The sequence below is a fragment of the Mobula birostris genome, chromosome 13 (genome assembly GCF_030028105.1).
Source record: "Mobula birostris isolate sMobBir1 chromosome 13, sMobBir1.hap1, whole genome shotgun sequence".
In the NCBI taxonomy this organism is placed as follows: domain Eukaryota; kingdom Metazoa; phylum Chordata; class Chondrichthyes; order Myliobatiformes; family Myliobatidae; genus Mobula; species Mobula birostris.
Window position 1 is genome coordinate 26889300 of NC_092382.1, and position 19801 is coordinate 26909100.

At 55.3% G+C, this 19801-nt stretch overlaps 1 protein-coding gene across 1 annotated transcript in view; it reads right to left on the reverse strand.

Annotated features, from left to right (window-relative positions):
* Positions 1-4634: 4634 nt before the first annotated feature.
* The window catches only part of LOC140208629 (NACHT, LRR and PYD domains-containing protein 3-like), a 59938-nt gene continuing 44771 nt past the window's right edge, over positions 4635-19801 (reverse strand). The window contains exons 7-11 of the mRNA XM_072277452.1: positions 8533-10270; positions 8000-8086; positions 7674-7844; positions 7351-7518; positions 4635-7205 (exon numbers count right to left, since the gene is read on the reverse strand). Coding sequence (XP_072133553.1) covers positions 7118-7205; positions 7351-7518; positions 7674-7844; positions 8000-8086; positions 8533-10270 — 2252 coding nt within the window. The 3' untranslated portion in view covers positions 4635-7117. The remainder of the gene's footprint in view (positions 7206-7350; positions 7519-7673; positions 7845-7999; positions 8087-8532; positions 10271-19801) is intronic.

Genomic DNA, 19801 nt, shown 5'->3' on the forward strand with positions numbered 1-19801 from the left:
CCCCACCCCCTCCCTCCTGATCTCTGTCCCTCTCTCCCCGACCCCGCACTTCAACCCCCAACTCTCCCCTCCCTCTCTCCGTCTCCCCTCCCTCTCCCTCCTCTCTCTTCCCCGGCCATGTCCCCCCATCCACTCCCCTCCCTCCTGATCTGTCCCTCTCTCCCCGAGTCCCCCCGTCCCTCGACACTCCCCACCGTTGACGGTTTACGTTTCCCGGTCTCCGGGTCCCCCCTTATCTCATCCCCCTCTCTCCCTCCCTCTCTCATCCCATCCCCCCTCTCCCTCCCCCCTTATCCCATCCCCATTCCCCCTTATCGCAACCCCCCTTCATCCCATCCCCCCTCCCTCCCCTCTCTCCCTCCCCCTCTCATCCCATCCCCCTCTCTCCCTCCCCCTCTGTCGCTCCTCCCTTCGTTCTCTCATCCCATCCCCCTCTGTCCCTCTCCCTCCCCCACTCTTCCCCTCTCCCTCCTCCTCTCTCACCCCTCTCATCCCATCCCCCTCTCTCCCTCCCCTCTCTCATCCCATCCCCCCTCCCTCCCCTCTCTCATCCCATCCTCCCTCCCTCCACCTCTCTCTCCCTCCTCTCAGGTTTTATCCCCCTCTCTCCCTCTTCCCTTCATTCACACTCTCTCATTCCTCTGCATTTTCACCTTTCTCCCCCTCTCTCTTCCAATTTCTCTATCTCTCTCTCCCTTGTTCCCATCCGCTCTTCCTTTCGACTTCCTGCTTCCTGCCTTCCTCTCGCCGCTCTCCTCCTTTCCAGTCTCTCTCTCTCTCTCTCCGTTCATCCGCCCCCGTCCGTTATCTCTCTCTGTCCCATCACTGTCCCTCCCCACCCCCTTCTCTCTGTCGTTCTCAGTCTATCTCTCTCTAAGTCCGCCCCCCCATACTCCCTCTCTCTCTCTCTGACACACACTCTCTCCCTCCCTCTCTCTCTCTCCGTCCATCCCCCACGTCTGTTATCTCTCTCTGTCCCATCACTGTCCCTCCCCACCCCTCTTCTCTCTGTCGTTCTCAGTCTATCTCTCTCTCTGTCCGCCCCCCCCACACTCCCTCTCTCTCTCTCTCTCTATCTCTGTCAGCCCTTTCACACTCTCTCTCTCTCTCTGTCACCCCTTTCACACTCTCTCTCTCTCTCTCCCTCTCTCTCTCTCTGTCACCCCTTTCACACTCTCTCTCTCTCTCTCTCTCTCTCTCCCTCTCTCTCTGTCACCCCTTTCACACACTCTCTCTCTCTGTCACCCCTTTCACACACTCTCTCTCTCTCTCTGCGACAGACCATCGCCTGCCTGGTCGCGAATGTGATCTGCGCTCTCGCCTGCCCTCCCGCCGTCATCCTGTACTCGCTGACCGTCCGGGTCTTCCCCTGCATCGGGTACTGCTACACCGGGTGCAGGATGGTGAGTGTTCCGCACCCCCCCCCCCGCACACCCAACACACTGGCGAACCAGCCCTCAGCCCCCGTCAACCCCCGGAGATCTCCACTCGGCCTTCCCCTCTCCCGCGACGCTTTCCTCCCTCCCGGTAGCGCTCCCTCCCTCCACGGCAAGCTCCCTCAGAACCCCCCCTCCCCTCGGTTGTAGCGTCCCCTCCCCCGGCAGCTCCTTCCACAGACGCGCCACCCTCTGGGTGAAACAGTTTCCCCTCGGAGTCCCCTATTAAATCTCTAAAACCTGCGCCCTCTGGATCTCGATTCCCCGACCCTGGGGAAATGTCTGTGTTCGTTCACCCTGTCTGTGCCCCTGGTGGTTTTACACACCCCTGTCAGGTCACCCCGACACTCCCGGGAATAAATTCCCAACCCGCCCGACCTCTCTCCGTAACTCAGTCCCTCCAGTCCCGGCGATATCCCCGTAAATCCCCAGGATCTCCGGTCTCCTGTTCCCGGTGTCCGATCCGACGATGGCGGGGATGCCGAACGCCGCCTTCACCGCCCCGTCTCCCCGTCACCCCACTTTCAAGGAACCGTCACCCGAAACCTGGTGTGTTCCATCATCACTGTCACCCCCTCTCCGTCACCCAAAACCTGTCACCCCCTCTCCGTCTCCCAAAACCTGTCACCCCCTCTCCGTCTCCCCACTTTCAAGGAACCGTCACCCGAAACCTGGTGTGTTCCATCACCACTGTCACCCCCTCTCCGTCACCCAAAACCTGTCACCCCTGTCACCCCCTCTCCGTCTCCCCACTTTCAGGGAACCGTCACCCGAAACCTGATGTGTTCCGTGAAGAGAAAGCTACATTCCCGAGACAGGAGTTACCAGAGATTTCTCTCCACTCCCCCCAACACTTGTAAACACATCTCCCTCTCCCACACTCCCCCTCTCTCCCCACCCAACGCGCTCCTTCCCTCTCCCCCGACTTTACCCCCATACCCAAACAACTCTTCCCCTCCTCCTTCTTACCGGCCATCTCTCCCTCTTCACTCCCCCCCCTCACTATCTCTTCCCCTCTCACCCCTCCCTCGGAACTACCCCTCTTCTCTCTCACACTCTCAACTCTCCCACACTCTAGCTCTCCTCTCTGCTCAACTTTGTCTTTCACCCCCCTTTCCCCCTTTCCGTCTCTCACCCCCTCTGCCTCGTTCACCCCTCTCTGTCCCTCATCCCCTCTCCGTCTCTCCCCCCTCTGTTCTCCACCTTTCTCTCCCTCCCTGTCCGACCTCTCTCATCTCCAGCCTCTCACATTTCCCTCCCACCTCTCTCTACCCTCTGACTTCCACCACTCTCTCCCCCCCCGTCTGACTCTCCCTTTATCAACTGTTCTGTGCCACCTCTCCTCTTTCTCCCCATCTCTCTCCCACCCACCCCCTCTCTTCCTCACCCATCGCCCCCCAGTCTCTTCCTCCCCAGCTGGGTCTCCCACCTCCGCCTACCCCAAACTCCCGCTCCCGACCCTACCCTCTCCCCCCCCCCTCTTCTGTCTCTCTCTTCCCCGGCCCGAGCCCTTCTCTCTCCCTCTCTCACCCCATGTCTCCCTCTCTCCCTCTGGCAGAGGTCTGTGAGCGGGGTGACGGTGCTTTTGCTGGTGAACTGCATGGTCTCCCTGGTGATGTCCATCCTCACGGCCATCGTCAACTGCAGGAACCTCGAGTGCTGCGCCGTGCGGCCTCCGGTGGTGAGTGGGATCTTCCTGTGCACCGGGGGGGTGTGGGCGGCGGGGGATGGGACGTGGGTGGGAGAGATGGGGGGAGATGGAAAGAGGGTGGGGAGAGATGGGAGGGAGCAAGAGAGAGAGATGGGGGCAGAAAGGGAATGAAAGGGGTGGGGAGAGGAGGATAGGGAGGGGGAGAGAGAGGTGGGAGGAAGAGATGGAGGGACAGAGGGGGTGGAGAGAGGGGACGGAGGGAGAGAGAGGCTGTGGGAGTGGGTAGTGGATCCCGTCTCCTCTCCTCACCTTCTCTTTCTTCCGTCCCCTCCTCAATCTGATCCCTCCCACTCCCCCACCCACAGAGAATGATGGTGATCCATGCTAACCAGCTCGCACCGCCAGACCTCGCCTCCATCTTCTCCAGCGAACCGGCGCCCACCCCGGCCTCTGACGGGCCCCAGTGACGACACGTTCCCCGCTCCACGGGACAGCCCAAAGGATTCGGGCCGAGCGGCCTGAAAGGAAAATCAAGGCCGGATTTTGGAGACGGAGTTGGGGGTGGGGGTTGGTGGGTAACATTCCCGTGGTCACATTCCTCCCCGTGGGAACCCCCCAGTTCAAGCTCCCTTGTTACGAGTCGCCCTGTCCCACCCGCGGCATCCGGTCACTCCTGACACACTCCGCTCTCTGTCCCCTCCATCACCGCCCGTCTCACCCTGGCTGGTGGCCATTTTGTGATGGTTACCATTGACAACTGCTCTCCCAGCATCGTAGAAATAGTCACATCCTTTTCCTCAACTCCCACTCACTTCCCTCCCTGTTTATTCAATCTCAACTCCTCATCGCCCTCTCTTTCAGTTACCCTGTGAGTCTCTCCACTACTCACTCCATCACTCCTGACACCCTCCCCTCTCCGTCCCCTTGTCCTTTCTCCTGCCATCCAACACATTCTGGGTGGTGAACGTTGTCCGATGGGAAATTTCGCTCCCTCACCCGATCCCTTCCCTCTCTCGTTGAGTGAGTCTCTCCCCTCTCCCTCCGTTCAGACACTCAACTCTCCGTCCCATCAGCCCAGATCGCGTCTCGACCTCTCGCTCCCCATTTCCCCTGTCCGCGCTCTCCTTCTTGCCGTCCGTCTTATTTGCGAAGGATCGAAATCACCCACCCTTCCCCCACACGCCCCATCCTGTTCCTGCCCACCCTCTCCTTTCAGACCCCTCTTTCCTGGTCCTGCAACTTCCCCTCCCTTCCCGTCCCATCAGATCCCCTCCCACCTCGTCCCATTACTTTCCCTCCTTCCTGGTCAGATCACTCCCGCTCCCTTCCTGTCGTTTCATTCCTCCTCACCCCGAATCTATCTTATCCACGTCACCACCAGTTTGTGACAGGAACTTTCGCCTCCCCTTTTCGTCCCCTATTGAGTCAATGACTTCGCCACGGTCACCGTCTCATCAGTCCACTCCTCGTCCCGTCACTCCTCTTCCTCCCAAACCCCTCACCCCTCCTCCCCAAAACCCACATGTATATGTGTATGTGTGAATATCTGAGATATATACATTAGTTTATTCAATGACAAAATTATTAGAATTAAAACATACATGAAATACCCAAGACTATATAAAACACAAATTAAAATACTGTTATTATAATCAATAAGACACTCGATCCCGGGATTGTATCCACGGGCACCGCATGTTCCTTCGCCATAGATTCTGTGTGCGACTGTGACCATTGTAAGTCAGTGTCTCACTCCATCCCTGGCGGCCACATTAACCAAGGAACACACACAAAAATTCTGGTGAACACAGCAGGCCAGGCAGCATCTCTAGGAAGAGGTACAGTCGACGTTTCGGGTTGAGACCCTTCGTCAGGACTAATTTAAAGAAGAGATAGACAGAGATTGGAAAGTGGGAGGGGGAGGGGGAGGAATGGGGCCAAGAGCTGGACAGTTAATTGGCAAACGGTATACAGAGTTGGAGAAGGGGGGGGGTCATGGGACAGGAGGCCTAGGGAAAAAGAAAGGGGAGGTGAACCCACTATAGTGAGAGGGACAGAGGGAGAAAAAAGGGAGAGAAAAAATGGGGAAAAATAATAATGATAATAAATAATAAATAAGGGATGGGGTACAAAGCAGAGGTGGGGCATTAACTGAAGTTAGAGAAGTCAATGTTCATGCCATCAGGTTGGAGGCTACCCAGACGGAATATAAGGTGTTGTTCCTCCAATCTGAGTGTGGCTTCACCTTACAGTAGAGGAGGCCGTGGAAAGACATGTCAGAATGGGAATGGGACGTGGAATTAAAATGTGTGGCCACTGGGAGATCCTGCTTTCTCTGGTGGACAGGGCTTAGTTGTTCAGCAAAGCGGTCTCCCAGTCTGCGTCGGGTCTCGCCAATATATAGAAGGCCACATCGGGAGCACCGGACGCAGTATATCACCCCAGCCGACTCACAGGTGAAGTCTCGCCTCACCTGGAAGGACTGTCTGGGGCCCTGAATGGTGGTGAGGGAGGAAGTGTAAGGGCATGTGTAGCACTTGTTCCGCTTACAAGGATTAGTGCTGGGTGGGAGATAGGTGGGAAGGGATGTGGGGGGGACGAATGGACAAGGGAGTCACTGGGATTGTGTGATGGAACGGCGTGGAGGGAGCTTCACGCTGTGTCTGACCCCGGGAGTGTGTGATGGGACGGTGTGGTGGGAGATTCACGCTGTGTCTGACCCCGGGAGTGTGTGATGGGACGGTGTGGTGGGAGATTCACGCTGTGTCTGACCCCGGGAGTGTGTGATGGGACGGTGTGGTGGGAGATTCACGCTGTGTCTGACCCCGGGAGTGTGTGATGGGACGGTGTGGTGGGAGATTCACGCTGTGTCTGACCCCGGGAGTGTGTGATGGGATGGTGTGGTGGGAGATTCACTCTGTGTTTGACCCCGGGAGTGTGTGATGGGATGGTGTAGAGGGAGTTTCATGCTGTGTCTGACCCCACGAGTGTGTGATGGGACTTTATTTATTATTTCCCCTTTTTGTCCCCTTGCCCATCCTCTGGGTTCCCCCTCCTCCCCCTTTTCCTTCTCCCTGGACCTCCTGTCCCATGATCCTCTCATGTCCCTTTTGCCAATCACCTGTCCACCTCTTGGCTCCATCCCTCCCCCTCCTGTCTTCTCCTATCATTTTGGATCTCCCCCTCCCCCTCCAACTTTCAAATCTCTTACTCACTCTTCCCTCAGTTAGTCCTGACGAAGGGTCTCGACTGTACCTCTTCCTAGAGATGCTGCCTGGCCTGCTGCGTTCACCAGCAACTTTGATGCGTGTTGTTTATTATCAAAGTTCTTATTTGTCACCATATACTACCCCGAGATTCATTTTATTGCAGTCATTTACAGGACAATAAATCAATATAGCAGAATTTATGAAAAACTATACAAAAACAAAGACTAACCAACAAGCAACGTGCAAAGGAAGGGAAATTTGTGCAAATAAAATATTAAATAATACTGACACGAGTTGTAAATTATTTGAAAGTGAGTCCGTAGGTTGTGGAATCAGTTCAGAGATGATGTGAGTGAAGTTATCCACGCCGGTGTCTCAGAAAAAACCCGCCATCATCGGGCCCTTCCTGTCTGTGTAATTCCCCGGCATGAAACGTAAAAGTTGCCCGTGAACGCAGCAGGCCAGCCAGCATTACGTACTCCCGGGATAATCCCACCCCGGGACACCGGTGTCCCAGACTGAGCCCCGGCCCCCGGGCTCTTCCCGTCTGTGTCATTCCCGGGGTCCCGAACCCGCACATCCGGCAGAAGCAGCGCCGCCGGACAGGAGGCGGAAATACGTCACCACGGGAGACCAGAGAGCGTCGCACAGCGCGAGCCTAAAGCTAGTTCCGTTAAAAACGGTTGGGAATTAAACCTGGCGCGTGGCCATTAAAGGTAAGGGGCGGGAGTTAAAGGTAAGGGCGGGAGTTAAAGGGGAGGGCGGGGAATCGGCCAAAATGTCGGCATCCCGCGGGCGGGGATGTTCACACATTCAGATGTTCACACGAACACGGTCAGTCCGGGTCTGGGTTCCTGCAGAGATCTCAGTTCCTTCCTCCCGGTCTCACTGAACCGATTGTGAAGCAGCCTGAAACAGATGGGAAATAAAGATGAAATAAACAGATCACACAACAGTGTCAGTAACAGGGGACAACACTCACAGACAAATATCACCAGAAAACCCGCGGATCCGCTGATATTTTATCACATTGAACATTAACACAAACACTCACCCGATCAGCTTCAGACTCGGGAGGGTCAGTATGAGGCGGCGGAGAGCGGGGACAGTTCGGTCTGTCAGTGAGTTTGATCCCAGGTCCAGCTCCGTCAGTGATGGGTTTGTACTGAGAGCGGAGACAAGATCCTCGGCACCAGAATCTGTGAGACCGACACTGTCCAGCCTGGAGATGAGAGAGAGTGAGGGTGAAGGACACAGAGAGACAGGAGACGGTACAAATCCCCAGTGTTTATCAGTAACACAATTACTGATCACATTAATGTTCAGTGTCAGACACCCAGTGACTGTAAACACAATCTCCCACAGTCTGGTACTTACCACAGTTTCTGTATTTTACACTCCGGGTTCCTCAGAGCCGCAGACACCAGTTTCACTCCTGAATCTCCCAGTTTATTATCACTCAGGTTCAGCTCCGTCACTGATGGGTTTGTACTGAGAGCGGAGACGAGATCCTCGACACCAGAATCTGTGAGACCGACATTCTCCAGCCTGGAGATGAGAGAGAGTGAGGGTGAAGGACACAGAGAGACTGGAGACGGTACAAATCCCCAGTGTTTATCAGTAACACAATTACTGATCACATTAATGTTCAGCGTCAGACACCCAGTGACTGTAAACACAATCTCCCACAGTCTGGTACTTACTCCAGTTTCTGTATTTTACACTCCGGGTTCCTCAGAGCCGCAGACACCAGTTTCACTCCTGAATCTCCCAGTTCATTATCACTCAGTCTAAACACAAACAGACAAATTGATGAACAAAGTGATTCAAACTGTGGGTCTGAGGGAATTTCTCTCACTCGGATATTTCAGGAAACATTAAACCCTTCAGTAAATCACTGATCGGAGTTCCCATCACTGTCAATGTCCCTCACTGCCCAGCTCCAGGGTATTCACCGAATGTCAGTAATTTAGTCTGTCGGTGTGACCCTGTAAACTCCACATATCCTGTTTCATTCCCCGATGGTTAGAAAAGTGTTCCTGATGTGAGAGGGTCGGGAGAGGCAGGGATGAAGGAGGAACGGGGATGGGGAAGTGAGATCCCACTGGACGAAGGGTGATGGCATTTGTCACAATTCTTCACAATCGTATTTATCACAGTTTTACCCAAATCCCTTTACATTAAACAACACAACTGGACAGTTTCACAGTTCAGAGTGAGAGATAAATCAAGTTACCCCAACTCCTGGCACTTGTGCAGCCCGGGTCCCAGCCGCTGGATTCCTTCACACTGAATGTGGCAGTTCTCCAGGTCGAGGTGTTTTATTCTATCACAGAGTCCGATGCCATGAGACAGGACCGCGCAGTCAATCGGGGTCAGTGTCATTTCACTGAATGAAAGTGTTTTCACAGATCCCAGTGTGGCCTGAGCCAGTCCACGATTCTGAGACTCAAACAGGTAGTGCAATGTGTTCAGGAGGCTCCTTTTACCAGCTTCACTCCATGTGTTTCCACTCTGGCGTTTAACCTCCTCCTTCACCCAGTCAATCACCCGGCAGGTTGTTTGATGAGGAAATGGACCCAGAAACTCCTCCAGGCCCCGAGCTGCCATTGGGTTGGAGAGACCAGCAACGAAACGGAGAAATACCTCAAATCGACCGTCTGTCGTGTTGTGGGCTTCAGTGAGGAATCTCAGAATATCCCCGGGATGTGGATTCAGGAATTGTGCGACTGCAGCTACAAACTCTTGGATGGTGAGGTGTGGGAATGTGTACACCACGCTCCGGACTGAATCCTCTCTCTCCAAAAGCTCCATCAGGAACCCGGACAGGAACTGGGAAGGCTGCAGATTGTAGTTGATCAAATCTCCATCTGTAAACACAATCTTCTTATCGGACACTCCTCTGAAGGCCATCTGACCAACCCTGAGAAACACATCACGGGGGTTCTCAATCTCACGGCCGTGGTTTTTCAGGATGTTGTAAATATAGTAGGAATACAGTTGGGTGATGGTCTTGGGAACTCGCTGCGGGTCCCTGACTCTTTGTGTGAAGAAGGGGCCCAGTGCCAGAGCGAGGATCCAGCAGTAGGAGGGGTTGTAGCTCATGGTGTACAGGATCTCGTTCTCCTTCACGTGTTTGAAAACAGCTTCTGCCACTGTCTGATCTTCAAAATGCCTGATGAAATATTCCTTCCGTTCCTCACCAACAAATCCCAGGATTTCAGCCCGGACACCGATCTCTGCCTTTTCCAGTAAATGTAACGCAGTGGGACGTGTGGTCACCAGCACTGAACACCCTGGGAGCAGCTTGCCCTGGATTAAACCGTACACAATGTCAGACACTTCACACCACCACTCGGGATCTGGGCACTGGTGCTTGGGTTCTGTATCTCTCCGACTGTCAGCAAAATCGATTCTGTGTTTGAATTCATCCAAACCATCAAATATAAACAGCAATCCCTCTGGGTTCTTCCAGACCTCTCTCAGTAAATTCCCAAAGTAAGGATACTGATCCAGAATCAGTTCTCTCAGGTTTATTCTGCAGTTAATGGAATTTAAATCCCGGAATTTGAAACTGAAGACAAACTGGAATTGTTGGAATATTTTCCCTGTGGCCCAGTCATAAACAATCTTTTGTACCATTGTTGTTTTCCCGATTCCCGGGACTCCGGCCACTGCTGCCGAACTCCCAGATTTGGATTTTCTCCGGGAAAAGCTGCTCTGGAACAACTGATCTGTCCGGAGTTTCTCCAGCTCTCTGCGGAGATGTTCCTCTCTCCACTCCTCATGGTCTCTGCCTCTTGCCAGCAGTTCATGTTCCACCAGTCTCCGATCTCGAACAGTAGAAATGACCGTGAGCTCAGCGTATCGATCAACCAGCTGGAAAACCTTCACCTTCTCCCTCATCAGGATCGTGTTCACTCTCAGTGTTTCAGTTTGTGCCCGCAGAGTCTCCTTGTGTTTCTGTTGAACATCTTCCATGGGAACAGACAGTGAACAAACTGTTAGATGCCTCAACTCAGAACTCAGTATTTAAATACACAAGAGCTAGCTCAAAGCTATTGCATTAATTGGGGTCTCACAGTATGTCAGGAACCTTTTGGGGCCTGTGGGGTCTCACAGTGTGTCAGGTCCCTCTCAGGGGTGTGTGGGGTCTTACAGTGTGTCAGGACCCTCTCAGGGTTGTTTGAGGGATCATAGTGTGTCAGGACCCACACTGTGTCAGTGTTTCACCGTGCGTCGGGACACTGTCAGGGGTGTGTGCGGTCTCACAGTGTGTCAGGACCCTGTCAGGGGTGTGTGGGGTCTCACAGTGTGTCAGGACCCTGTCAGGGGTGTGTGGGGTCTCACAGTCTGTCAGGACGCTGTCACGGGTTTCTGGGGTTTTGCAGTGTGTCAGGACCCTGTTACTGGTTTGCGGGGTTTCACAGTGTGTCAGGACCCTTTTCCGGGGGTGGGGGGTCTCAGAGTGTGTCAGGACCCTGCCAGGGTTGTGTGGGGTCTTGGAGTGTGTCAGGCCCCTGTCAGGGGTGTGTGGTCTCACAGTGTGTCAGGACCCCTCTGGGGTGTGTGGGGTCTCACAGTGTTTCTGAACCCTGTCACGGGTGTGTGGGGTCTCACAGTGTGTCAGGTCCCTGTCAGGGGTGTGTGGGGTTTCACTGTGTGTCAAGGCACTGTGAGTGGTTTGTGCGGTTTCACAGTGTGTCAGGATCTTGTGGTGGTTGTGGGGGGTCTCACAGTGTGTCAGGATGCTGTTGTGGGGGATCTAACAGTGAGTCAGAACCCTCTCAGGTGTGTATGGGATCGCAATGTGTGTCAGGACCCTGTCAGGGCTGTGTGGCGTCTCACAGTGCGTCAGGTCACTGTCAGGGGTGTGTTGGATCTCACAGTGTTTCTGAACCCTGTCACGGGTGTGTGGGGTCTCACAGTGTGTCAGGTCCCTGTCAGGGGTGTGTGGGGTTTCACTGTGTGTCAAGGCACTGTGAGTGGTTTGTGCGGTTTCACAGTGTGTCAGGATCTTGTGGTGGTTGTGGGTGGTCTCACAGTGTGTCAGGATGCTGTTGTGGGGGATCTAACAGTGAGTCAGAACCCTCTCAGGTGTGTATGGGATCGCAATGTGTGTCAGGACCCTGTTAGGGCTGTGTGGCGTCTCACAGTGCGTCAGGGCCCTGTCAGGGGTGTGTGGGGTCTCACAGTCTGTCAGGACGCTGTCACGGGTTTCTGGGGTTTTGCAGTGTGTCAGGACCCTGTTACTGGTTTGCGGGGTTTCACAGTGTGTCAGGACCCTTTTCCGGGGGTGGGGGGTCTCAGAGTGTGTCAGGACCCTGCCAGGGTTGTGTGGGGTCTTGGAGTGTGTCAGGCCCCTGTCAGGGGTGTGTGGTCTCACAGTGTGTCAGGACCCCTCTGGGGTGTGTGGGGTCTCACAGTGTTTCTGAACCCTGTCACGGGTGTGTGGGGTCTCACAGTGTGTCAGGTCCCTGTCAGGGGTGTGTGGGGTTTCACTGTGTGTCAAGGCACTGTGAGTGGTTTGTGCGGTTTCACAGTGTGTCAGGATCTTGTGGTGGTTGTGGGGGGTCTCACAGTGTGTCAGGATGCTGTTGTGGGGGATCTAACAGTGAGTCAGAACCCTCTCAGGTGTGTATGGGATCGCAATGTGTGTCAGGACCCTGTCAGGGCTGTGTGGCGTCTCACAGTGCGTCAGGTCACTGTCAGGGGTGTGTTGGATCTCACAGTGTGTCAGGAGCCCTTTCAGGTGTGTGTGGGGTCTCACAGTGTGTCAGGTCCCTGTCAGGAGTGTGTGGGGTCTCACAGTGTGACAGGACACTGTCTGTCAGTTGTGTGTGGGGTCTCACAGCGTGTTTGAACCATACCAGGGGTGTGTGGGTTCTCACAGTCTGTCAGGACGCTGTCACGGGTTTGTGGGGTTTCACTGTGTGTCAGGACCCAGTGATTTGTTTGGGGGTCTCACAGTGTGTCGGGACCCTTTTCTGGGGGTGGGAGGGAATCTCACAGTGTGTCAGGATCCTTTTGGGGTGTGTGGGGTCTCACAGTGCTTCTGAACCCTGTCAGGGGTGTGTGGGATCTCACCGTGTGTCAGGACCCTCTCAGGGGTGTGTGGGGTCTTACAGTGTGTCAGGACCCTACCTAGGTTGTGTGAGGTCTCACAGTGTGTCTGGACCCTGCCAGGGGTATGTGAGGTCTCACAGTTTGTCTGGACACTGTCGGGGAGGGTGGGGCGGTCTCACAGTGTATCATGACCATCTCAGATGTGTGTGGGATTTCAATGTGTGTCCGGACCCTGTCATGCGTGTGGCGTCTCACAGTGCATCAGGATCTTGTTAGGGGTGTCTGGGGTCTCACAGTGTGTCATCACCCTCTCGGGGGTGTGTTAGGACTCACAGTGTGCCAGGACCCTGTCAGGGTTATGTGGGGTTTCACAGTGTGTCAGGACACTGTGAGTGGTTTGTGGGGTCTCACAGTGTGTCAGAACCCTCTCAGATGTGTGTGGGATCACAATGTGTGTCAGGACCCTGTCAGGGGTGTGTGAGGTCTCACAGTTTGTCTGGACACTGTCGGGGAGGGTGGGGCGGTCTCACAGTGTATCATGACTGTCTCAGATGTGTGTGGGATCTCAATGTGTGTCCGGACCCTGTCATGCGTGTGGCATCTCACAGTGCATCAGGATCTTGTTAGGGGTGTCTGGGGTCTCACAGTGTGTCATCACCCTCTCGGGGGTGTGTTAGGACTCACAGTGTGCCAGGACCCTGTCAGGGTTATGTGGGGTTTCACAGTGCGTCAGGTCCCTGTCAGGGGTGTGTGTGGTCTCACAGTGTGTCAGGAACGTGTCAATAGTGTGTGGGGTCTCACAGAGTGTCAGGACCCTGTTAGGGATGTGTGGGGTCTCACAGAGTGTCAGGACCCTGTCTGTCAGTTGTGTGTGTGGTCTTAAAGTGTGTCAGGTCCCTGTCAGTGGTGTGTGGGGTGTCACAGTGTGTCAGGACCTTTTCAGGTGTGTGTGGGGTCTCACAGAGTGTCAGGACCGTGTGAATAGTGTGTGGGATATCAATGTGTGTCAGGACGTTGTCAGGGGTGTGCGGCGTCTCACAATGTGTCAGGTCCCTGTCAGGGGCGTGTGAGGTCTCACTGTGTGTCAGGTCCCTGTGATGGGTGTGTGGGGTCTCACACTGTGTCAGGACCCTGTCGGGTTGTGTGAGGTCTCACAGTGTGTCAGGGCCCTCTCAGGCGTGTGTGGCATCTCACAGCGTTTCCTGAGCCTGTCAGGGGTGTGTGCGGTCTCACAGTGTGACAGGACCCTGTCATGGGGGTGTGGGGTTTTACAGTTTGACTGGACAGTGCCAGGGGTGTGTGGGGTTTCATAGTATGTCAGGACCCTGTCAGGGGTGTGTGGGGTCGCACAGTGTGTCAGGACCCTGTCAGGGGTGTGTGGGGTCGCACAGTGTGTCAGGTCACTGCCAGGTGTGTGCAGTTTCTCACAGTATGTCAGGTCGCTGTCAGGGGTGTGTGGGGTCTCACAGTATGTCAGGTCGCTGTCAGGGGTGTGTGGGGTCTTACAGTGCGTCAGGACCCTGCCTGGGTTGTGTGGGGTCTCACAGTTTGTCTGGACCCTGCCAGGTGTGCGTGGGGTCTCAGAGTGTGTCTGGACACTGTCAGGGGGCGTCTCACAGTGTGTCAGGACCCTCTCAGGTGTGCGTGTGATCTCAATGTGTGTCAGGTCCCTATCAGTTGTGTGTGGCGTCTCACAGTGTGTCAGCTCGCTGTCAGGGGTTTGTGTGTGGTCTGACAGTGTGTCAGTGTGTCAGGACCCTGACAGGGTTGCTTGAGGTCTCACAGTGCGTCAGGACCCTGTCGGGAGTGTGTGGGGACTCACAGTGTGTCAGGACCCTGTCAGGTGTGTGTGGCGTCCACAGTGTGTCAGGACCCCTCTGGGGTGTGTTGGGTCCCACAGTGTTTCTCAACCCTGTCAGGCATGTGTGCTGTCTCACAATGTGTCAGGACCCTTTTGGGGCCTGTGGGGTCTCACAGTGTGTTTGGACCCTCTCAGGGGTGTGTCGGATCTCATAGTCTGTCAGGACCCTATCCTGGGTGTGTGGGGTCTCACAATGTGTCAGGAACCTTTTGGGGTGTGTGGGGTCTCACAGTTTGTCTGGACCCTGCCAGGTGTGCGTGGGGTCTCAGAGTGTGTCTGGACACTGTCAGGGGGCGTCTCACAGTGTGTCAGGACCCTCTCAGGTGTGCGTGTGATCTCAATGTGTGTCAGGTCCCTATCAGTTGTGTGTGGCGTATCACAGTGTGTCAGCTCGCTGTCAGGGGTTTGTGTGTGGTCTGACAGTGTGTCAGTGTGTCAGGACCCTGCCTGGGTTGTGTGGGGTCTCACAGTTTGTCTGGACCCTGCCAGGTGTGCGTGGGGTCTCAGAGTGTGTCTGGACACTGTCAGGGGGGGTCTCACAGTGTGTCAGGACCCTCTCCGGTGTGCGTGGGATCTCAATGTGTGTCAGGTCCCTATCAGTTGTGTGTGGCGTCTCACAGTGTGTCAGCTCACTGTCAGGGGTTTGTGTGTGGTCTGACAGTGTGTCAGGACCCTGACAGGGTTGTTTGAGGTCTCACAGTGTGTCAGGACCCTGTCGGGAGTGTGTGGGGACTCACAGTGTGTCAGGATCTTGTTGGGGGTGTGTGGGGTCTCCCAGTGTGTTAGGATCCTGTTAGGCGTGCTGGAGTCTCACAGTGCGTCATCACCCTCTCGGGTGTGTGTGAGGTATCACAGTTTGTCAGGACCCTGTCAGGGGTGTGTGGGGTCTCACAGTGTGTCAGATAACTGTCATGGGTGGTCTCACAGTGTGTCAGGAGCCTGTCAGATGTGTGTGGGATCTCAATCTGTGTCAGGACCCTCTTACGTGTGTGTGGCGTCTCACAATGTGTCAGGTTGCTGTCAGGGGTGTGTGGGGTCTCGCAGTGTGTCAAGACCCTGTCAGGGTCTTGTGAGAGGGTTCTGAGAGTTTTACGGGAACCTCTCAGGGGTGTGTGCGGTCTCACAGTGTGTCAGGAATTTGTCAGGGGTGTGTGGTGTCTCACAGTTTGCCAGGTCCCTGCCAGGAGTGTGTGGGGTCTCACAGGGTGTCAGGGCCCTGTCAGTGGTGTGTGGGGTCTCACACTGTGACAGGCCCCTGGCAGGGTTGTGTGGGGTTTCACTGTGTGTCTGGATACTGTGCGTGGTTCGTGGGGTTTCACAGTGTGTCAGGATCTGGCTGTGGGTGTGGGTGGTCTCACAGTGGGTCAGGACGCTGTTGCGGGGTGTCTCACAGTGTGTCAGAACCCTCTCAGATGTATGTGGGATCGCAATGTGTGTCTGGACCCTGTCAGGGGTGTGTGGCGTTTCATAGTGCGTCAGGTCCCTGTCAGGGGTGTGTGGGGTCTCAGTGTGTCAGGAACCTGTGAGGGGTGTGTGCGGTCTCACAGTGTGTCAGGACCCGTTTGGGCTGTGTCGGGTCTCACAGTGTGTCAGGACCCTATCCAGGGTGTGTGGGGTCTCACAGTATGTCAGGACTATGTCAGGGGTGTGTGGGGTCTCACAGTGTGTCAGGGTCCTCTTAGGGGTGTGTGGGGTCTCACAGTGTGTCAGGACCCTGTCAGGGGTGTGTGGGGTCTCACAGTGTGTCAGGTCCCTGTCAGGGGTGTGTGGGGTCTCACAGTGTGTCAGGGTCCTGTCAGGGGTGTGTGGGGTCTCACAGTATGTCAGGACCCTGTCAGGGGTGTGTGGGGTCTCACACTGTGTCAGGTCCCTGTCAGGGGTGTGTGGGGTATCACAGAGTGTCATCAGTGTGAAAGCAAGCATGCAAGTACAGCAGGCAGTGAAGAAAGCTAATCGCATGCTGGCCTTCATAACAAGGGGAATTGAGTATTAGAGCAAAGAAGTCCTTCTGCAGCTGTACAGGGCCCTGGTGAGACCACACCTGGAGTACTGTGTGCAGTTTTGGTCTCCAAATTTGAGGAAGGACATTCTTGCTATTGAGGGAGTGCAGCGTAGGTTCACAAGGTTAATTCCCGGGATGGCGGGACTGTCATATGTCGAAAGATTGGAGCGACTGGGCCTGTATACTCTGGAATTTAGAAGGCCGAGAGGGGATCTAATTGAAACATCTATAATTATTAAGGGATTGGACATGCTGGAGGCAGGAAACATGTTCCTGCTGATGGGTGAGTCCAGAACCAAAGGCCACAGTTTAAGAATAAGGGGTAGGCCATTTAGAACGGAATTCAGGAAAAACTTTTTCACCCAGAGAGTGGTGGATATATGGAATGCTCTGCACCGGAAGGCTGTGGAGGCAAAGTCTCTGGATGTTTTTTAGAAAGAGATGGATAGAGCTCTTAAAGATAGTGGAATCAAAGGTTACGTGATAAGGCAGGAACTGGATTCTGATTGTGGATGATCAGCCATGATCACAGTGAATGGCGGTTCAGGCTCGAAGGGTCGAATGGCCTACTCCTGCACCTAATGTCTCTTGTCTATTTTCTATAGGACCCTGTCCGGGGTATGTGGGGTCTCACAGTTTGTCAGGACCATGTCAGGAGTGTGTGGGGTCTCACAGTGTGTCCGGACCCTGTCAGGGGTGTGTAGGGTCTCGCTGTGTGTCAGCACCCTGTCAGGGGTGTGTAGGGTCTCACAGTGTGTCAGGTCCCCGTCAGAGGTGTGTGGGGTCTGACAATGTGTCAGGGCCCTGTCAAGGGTGCGTGGGGTCTCACAGTGTGTCAGGACCGTGCCAGGGGTGTGTGGGGTCTCACAGTGTGTCCGGACCCTTTCATGTGTGTGTGGTGTCGCGTGGTGTGTCACGATCCTGTGAGGGGTGTGTGTGGTCTCACAGTGTGTCAGGACTGTGTCAGGGTTGTGTGGGGTCTCACAGTTTTCAGGAGCCTGTCAGGGGTGGGAGGGGTCTCACAGTGTGTCAGGAGCTGTGCCGGGGTGTGTGGGGTCTCACTGGTTGTCTGGACACTGATGTGTGTGGGATCACAATGTGTGTCAGGACCCTGTCAGGGTTATGTGGCGTCTCACAGTGCGTCATGTCCCTGTCAGGGGTGTGTGGCGTCTGACAGTGCGTCATGTCCCTTCTGGGGTGTGGGGGGTCTCACAGCGTTTCTGAACCCTGTCAGGGGTGTGTGCGGTCTCACATGTGTCAGGACCTTTTTGGGGCCTGTGGGGTCTCACAATGTGTCAGGACCCTTTTGGGGCCTGTGGGGTCTCACAGTGTGTCAGGACCCTTTTGGGGTGTGTGGTGTCTCACAGTGTGTCAGGACCCCTCTGGGGTGAGTGGGGTCCCACAGTGTTTCTGAACCCTGTCAGGCATGTGTGCCGTCTCACAATGTGTCAGGACCCTTTTGGGGCCTGTGGGGTCTCACAGTGTGTCAGGACCATGTCAGGAGTGTGTGGGGTCCCACAGTGTGTCCGGACACTGTGAGGGGTGCGTGGAATCTCACAGTGTGTCAGGTCCCCGTCAGAGGTGTGTGGGGTCTGACAATGTGTCGGGGCCCTGTCAGGGGTACGTGGGATCTCACAGAGTGTCAGGACCCTCTCAGGAGTGTGTTGGATCTCACAGTCTGTCAGGACCATATCCTGGGTGTGTGGGGTCTCACAATGTGTCAGGAACCTGTCTGTCAGTTGTGTGTGTGGTCTCACAATGTGTCAGGACCGTGCCAGGGATGTCTGGGGTCTCACAGTGCGTCACGTCCCTGTCAGGGATGTGTGGCGTCTCACAGTGCGTCAGGACGCTGTCAGGTGTGTGTGGCATCCACAATGTGTCAGGACCCCTCTGGGGTGTGTTGGGTCCCACAGTGTTTCTCAACCCTGTCAGGCATGTGTGCTGTCTCACAATGTGTCAGGACCCTTTTGGGGCCTGTGGGGTCTCACAGTGTGTTTGGACCCTCTCAGGGGTGTGTCGGATCTCATAGTCTGTCAGGACCCTATCCTGGGTGTGTGGGGTCTCACAATGTGTCAGGAACCTTTTGGGGTGTGTGGGGTCTCACAGTGTGTCAGGACCCTGTCAGGTGTGTGTGGCGTCCACAGTGGGTCAGGACCTTGCCAGGGTTGTGTGGGATCGCAGTGTGTGTCAGGACCCTGTCAGGGGTGTGTGGTCTCACAGTGTGTCAGGACCCCTCTGGGGTGTGTGGGGTCTCACAGTGTTTCTGAACCCTGTCACGGGTGTGTGGGGTCTCACAGTGTGTCAGGTCCCTGTCAGGGGTGTGTGGGGTTTCACTGTGTGTCAAGGCACTGTGAGTGGTTTGTGCGGTTTCACAGTGTGTCAGGATCTTGTGGTGGTTGTGGGGGGTCTCACAGTGTGTCAGGATGCTGTTGTGGGGGATCTAACAGTGAGTCAGAACCCTCTCAGGTGTGTATGGGATCGCAATGTGTGTCAGGACCCTGTCAGGGCTGTGTGGCGTCTCACAGTGCGTCAGGTCACTGTCAGGGGTGTGTTGGATCTCACAGTGTTTCTGAACCCTGTCACGGGTGTGTGGGGTCTCACAGTGTGTCAGGTCCCTGTCAGGGGTGTGTGGGGTTTCACTGTGTGTCAAGGCACTGTGAGTGGTTTGTGCGGTTTCACAGTGTGTCAGGATCTTGTGGTGGTTGTGGGTGGTCTCACAGTGTGTCAGGATGCTGTTGTGGGGGATCTAACAGTGAGTCAGAACCCTCTCAGGTGTGTATGGGATCGCAATGTGTGTCAGGACCCTGTTAGGGCTGTGTGGCGTCTCACAGTGCGTCAGGGCCCTGTCAGGGGTGTGTGGGGTCTCACAGTCTGTCAGGACGCTGTCACGGGTTTCTGGGGTTTTGCAGTGTGTCAGGACCCTGTTACTGGTTTGCGGGGTTTCACAGTGTGTCAGGACCCTTTTCCGGGGGTGGGGGGTCTCAGAGTGTGTCAGGACCCTGCCAGGGTTGTGTGGGGTCTTGGAGTGTGTCAGGCCCCTGTCAGGGGTGTGTGGTCTCACAGTGTGTCAGGACCCCTCTGGGGTGTGTGGGGTCTCACAGTGTTTCTGAACCCTGTCACGGGTGTGTGGGGTCTCACAGTGTGTCAGGTCCCTGTCAGGGGTGTGTGGGGTTTCACTGTGTGTCAAGGCACTGTGAGTGGTTTGTGCGGTTTCACAGTGTGTCAGGATCTTGTGGTGGTTGTGGGGGGTCTCACAGTGTGTCAGGATGCTGTTGTGGGGGATCTAACAGTGAGTCAGAACCCTCTCAGGTGTGTATGGGATCGCAATGTGTGTCAGGACCCTGTCAGGGCTGTGTGGCGTCTCACAGTGCGTCAGGTCACTGTCAGGGGTGTGTTGGATCTCACAGTGTGTCAGGAGCCCTTTCAGGTGTGTGTGGGGTCTCACAGTGTGTCAGGTCCCTGTCAGGAGTGTGTGGGGTCTCACAGTGTGACAGGACACTGTCTGTCAGTTGTGTGTGGGGTCTCACAGCGTGTTTGAACCATACCAGGGGTGTGTGGGTTCTCACAGTCTGTCAG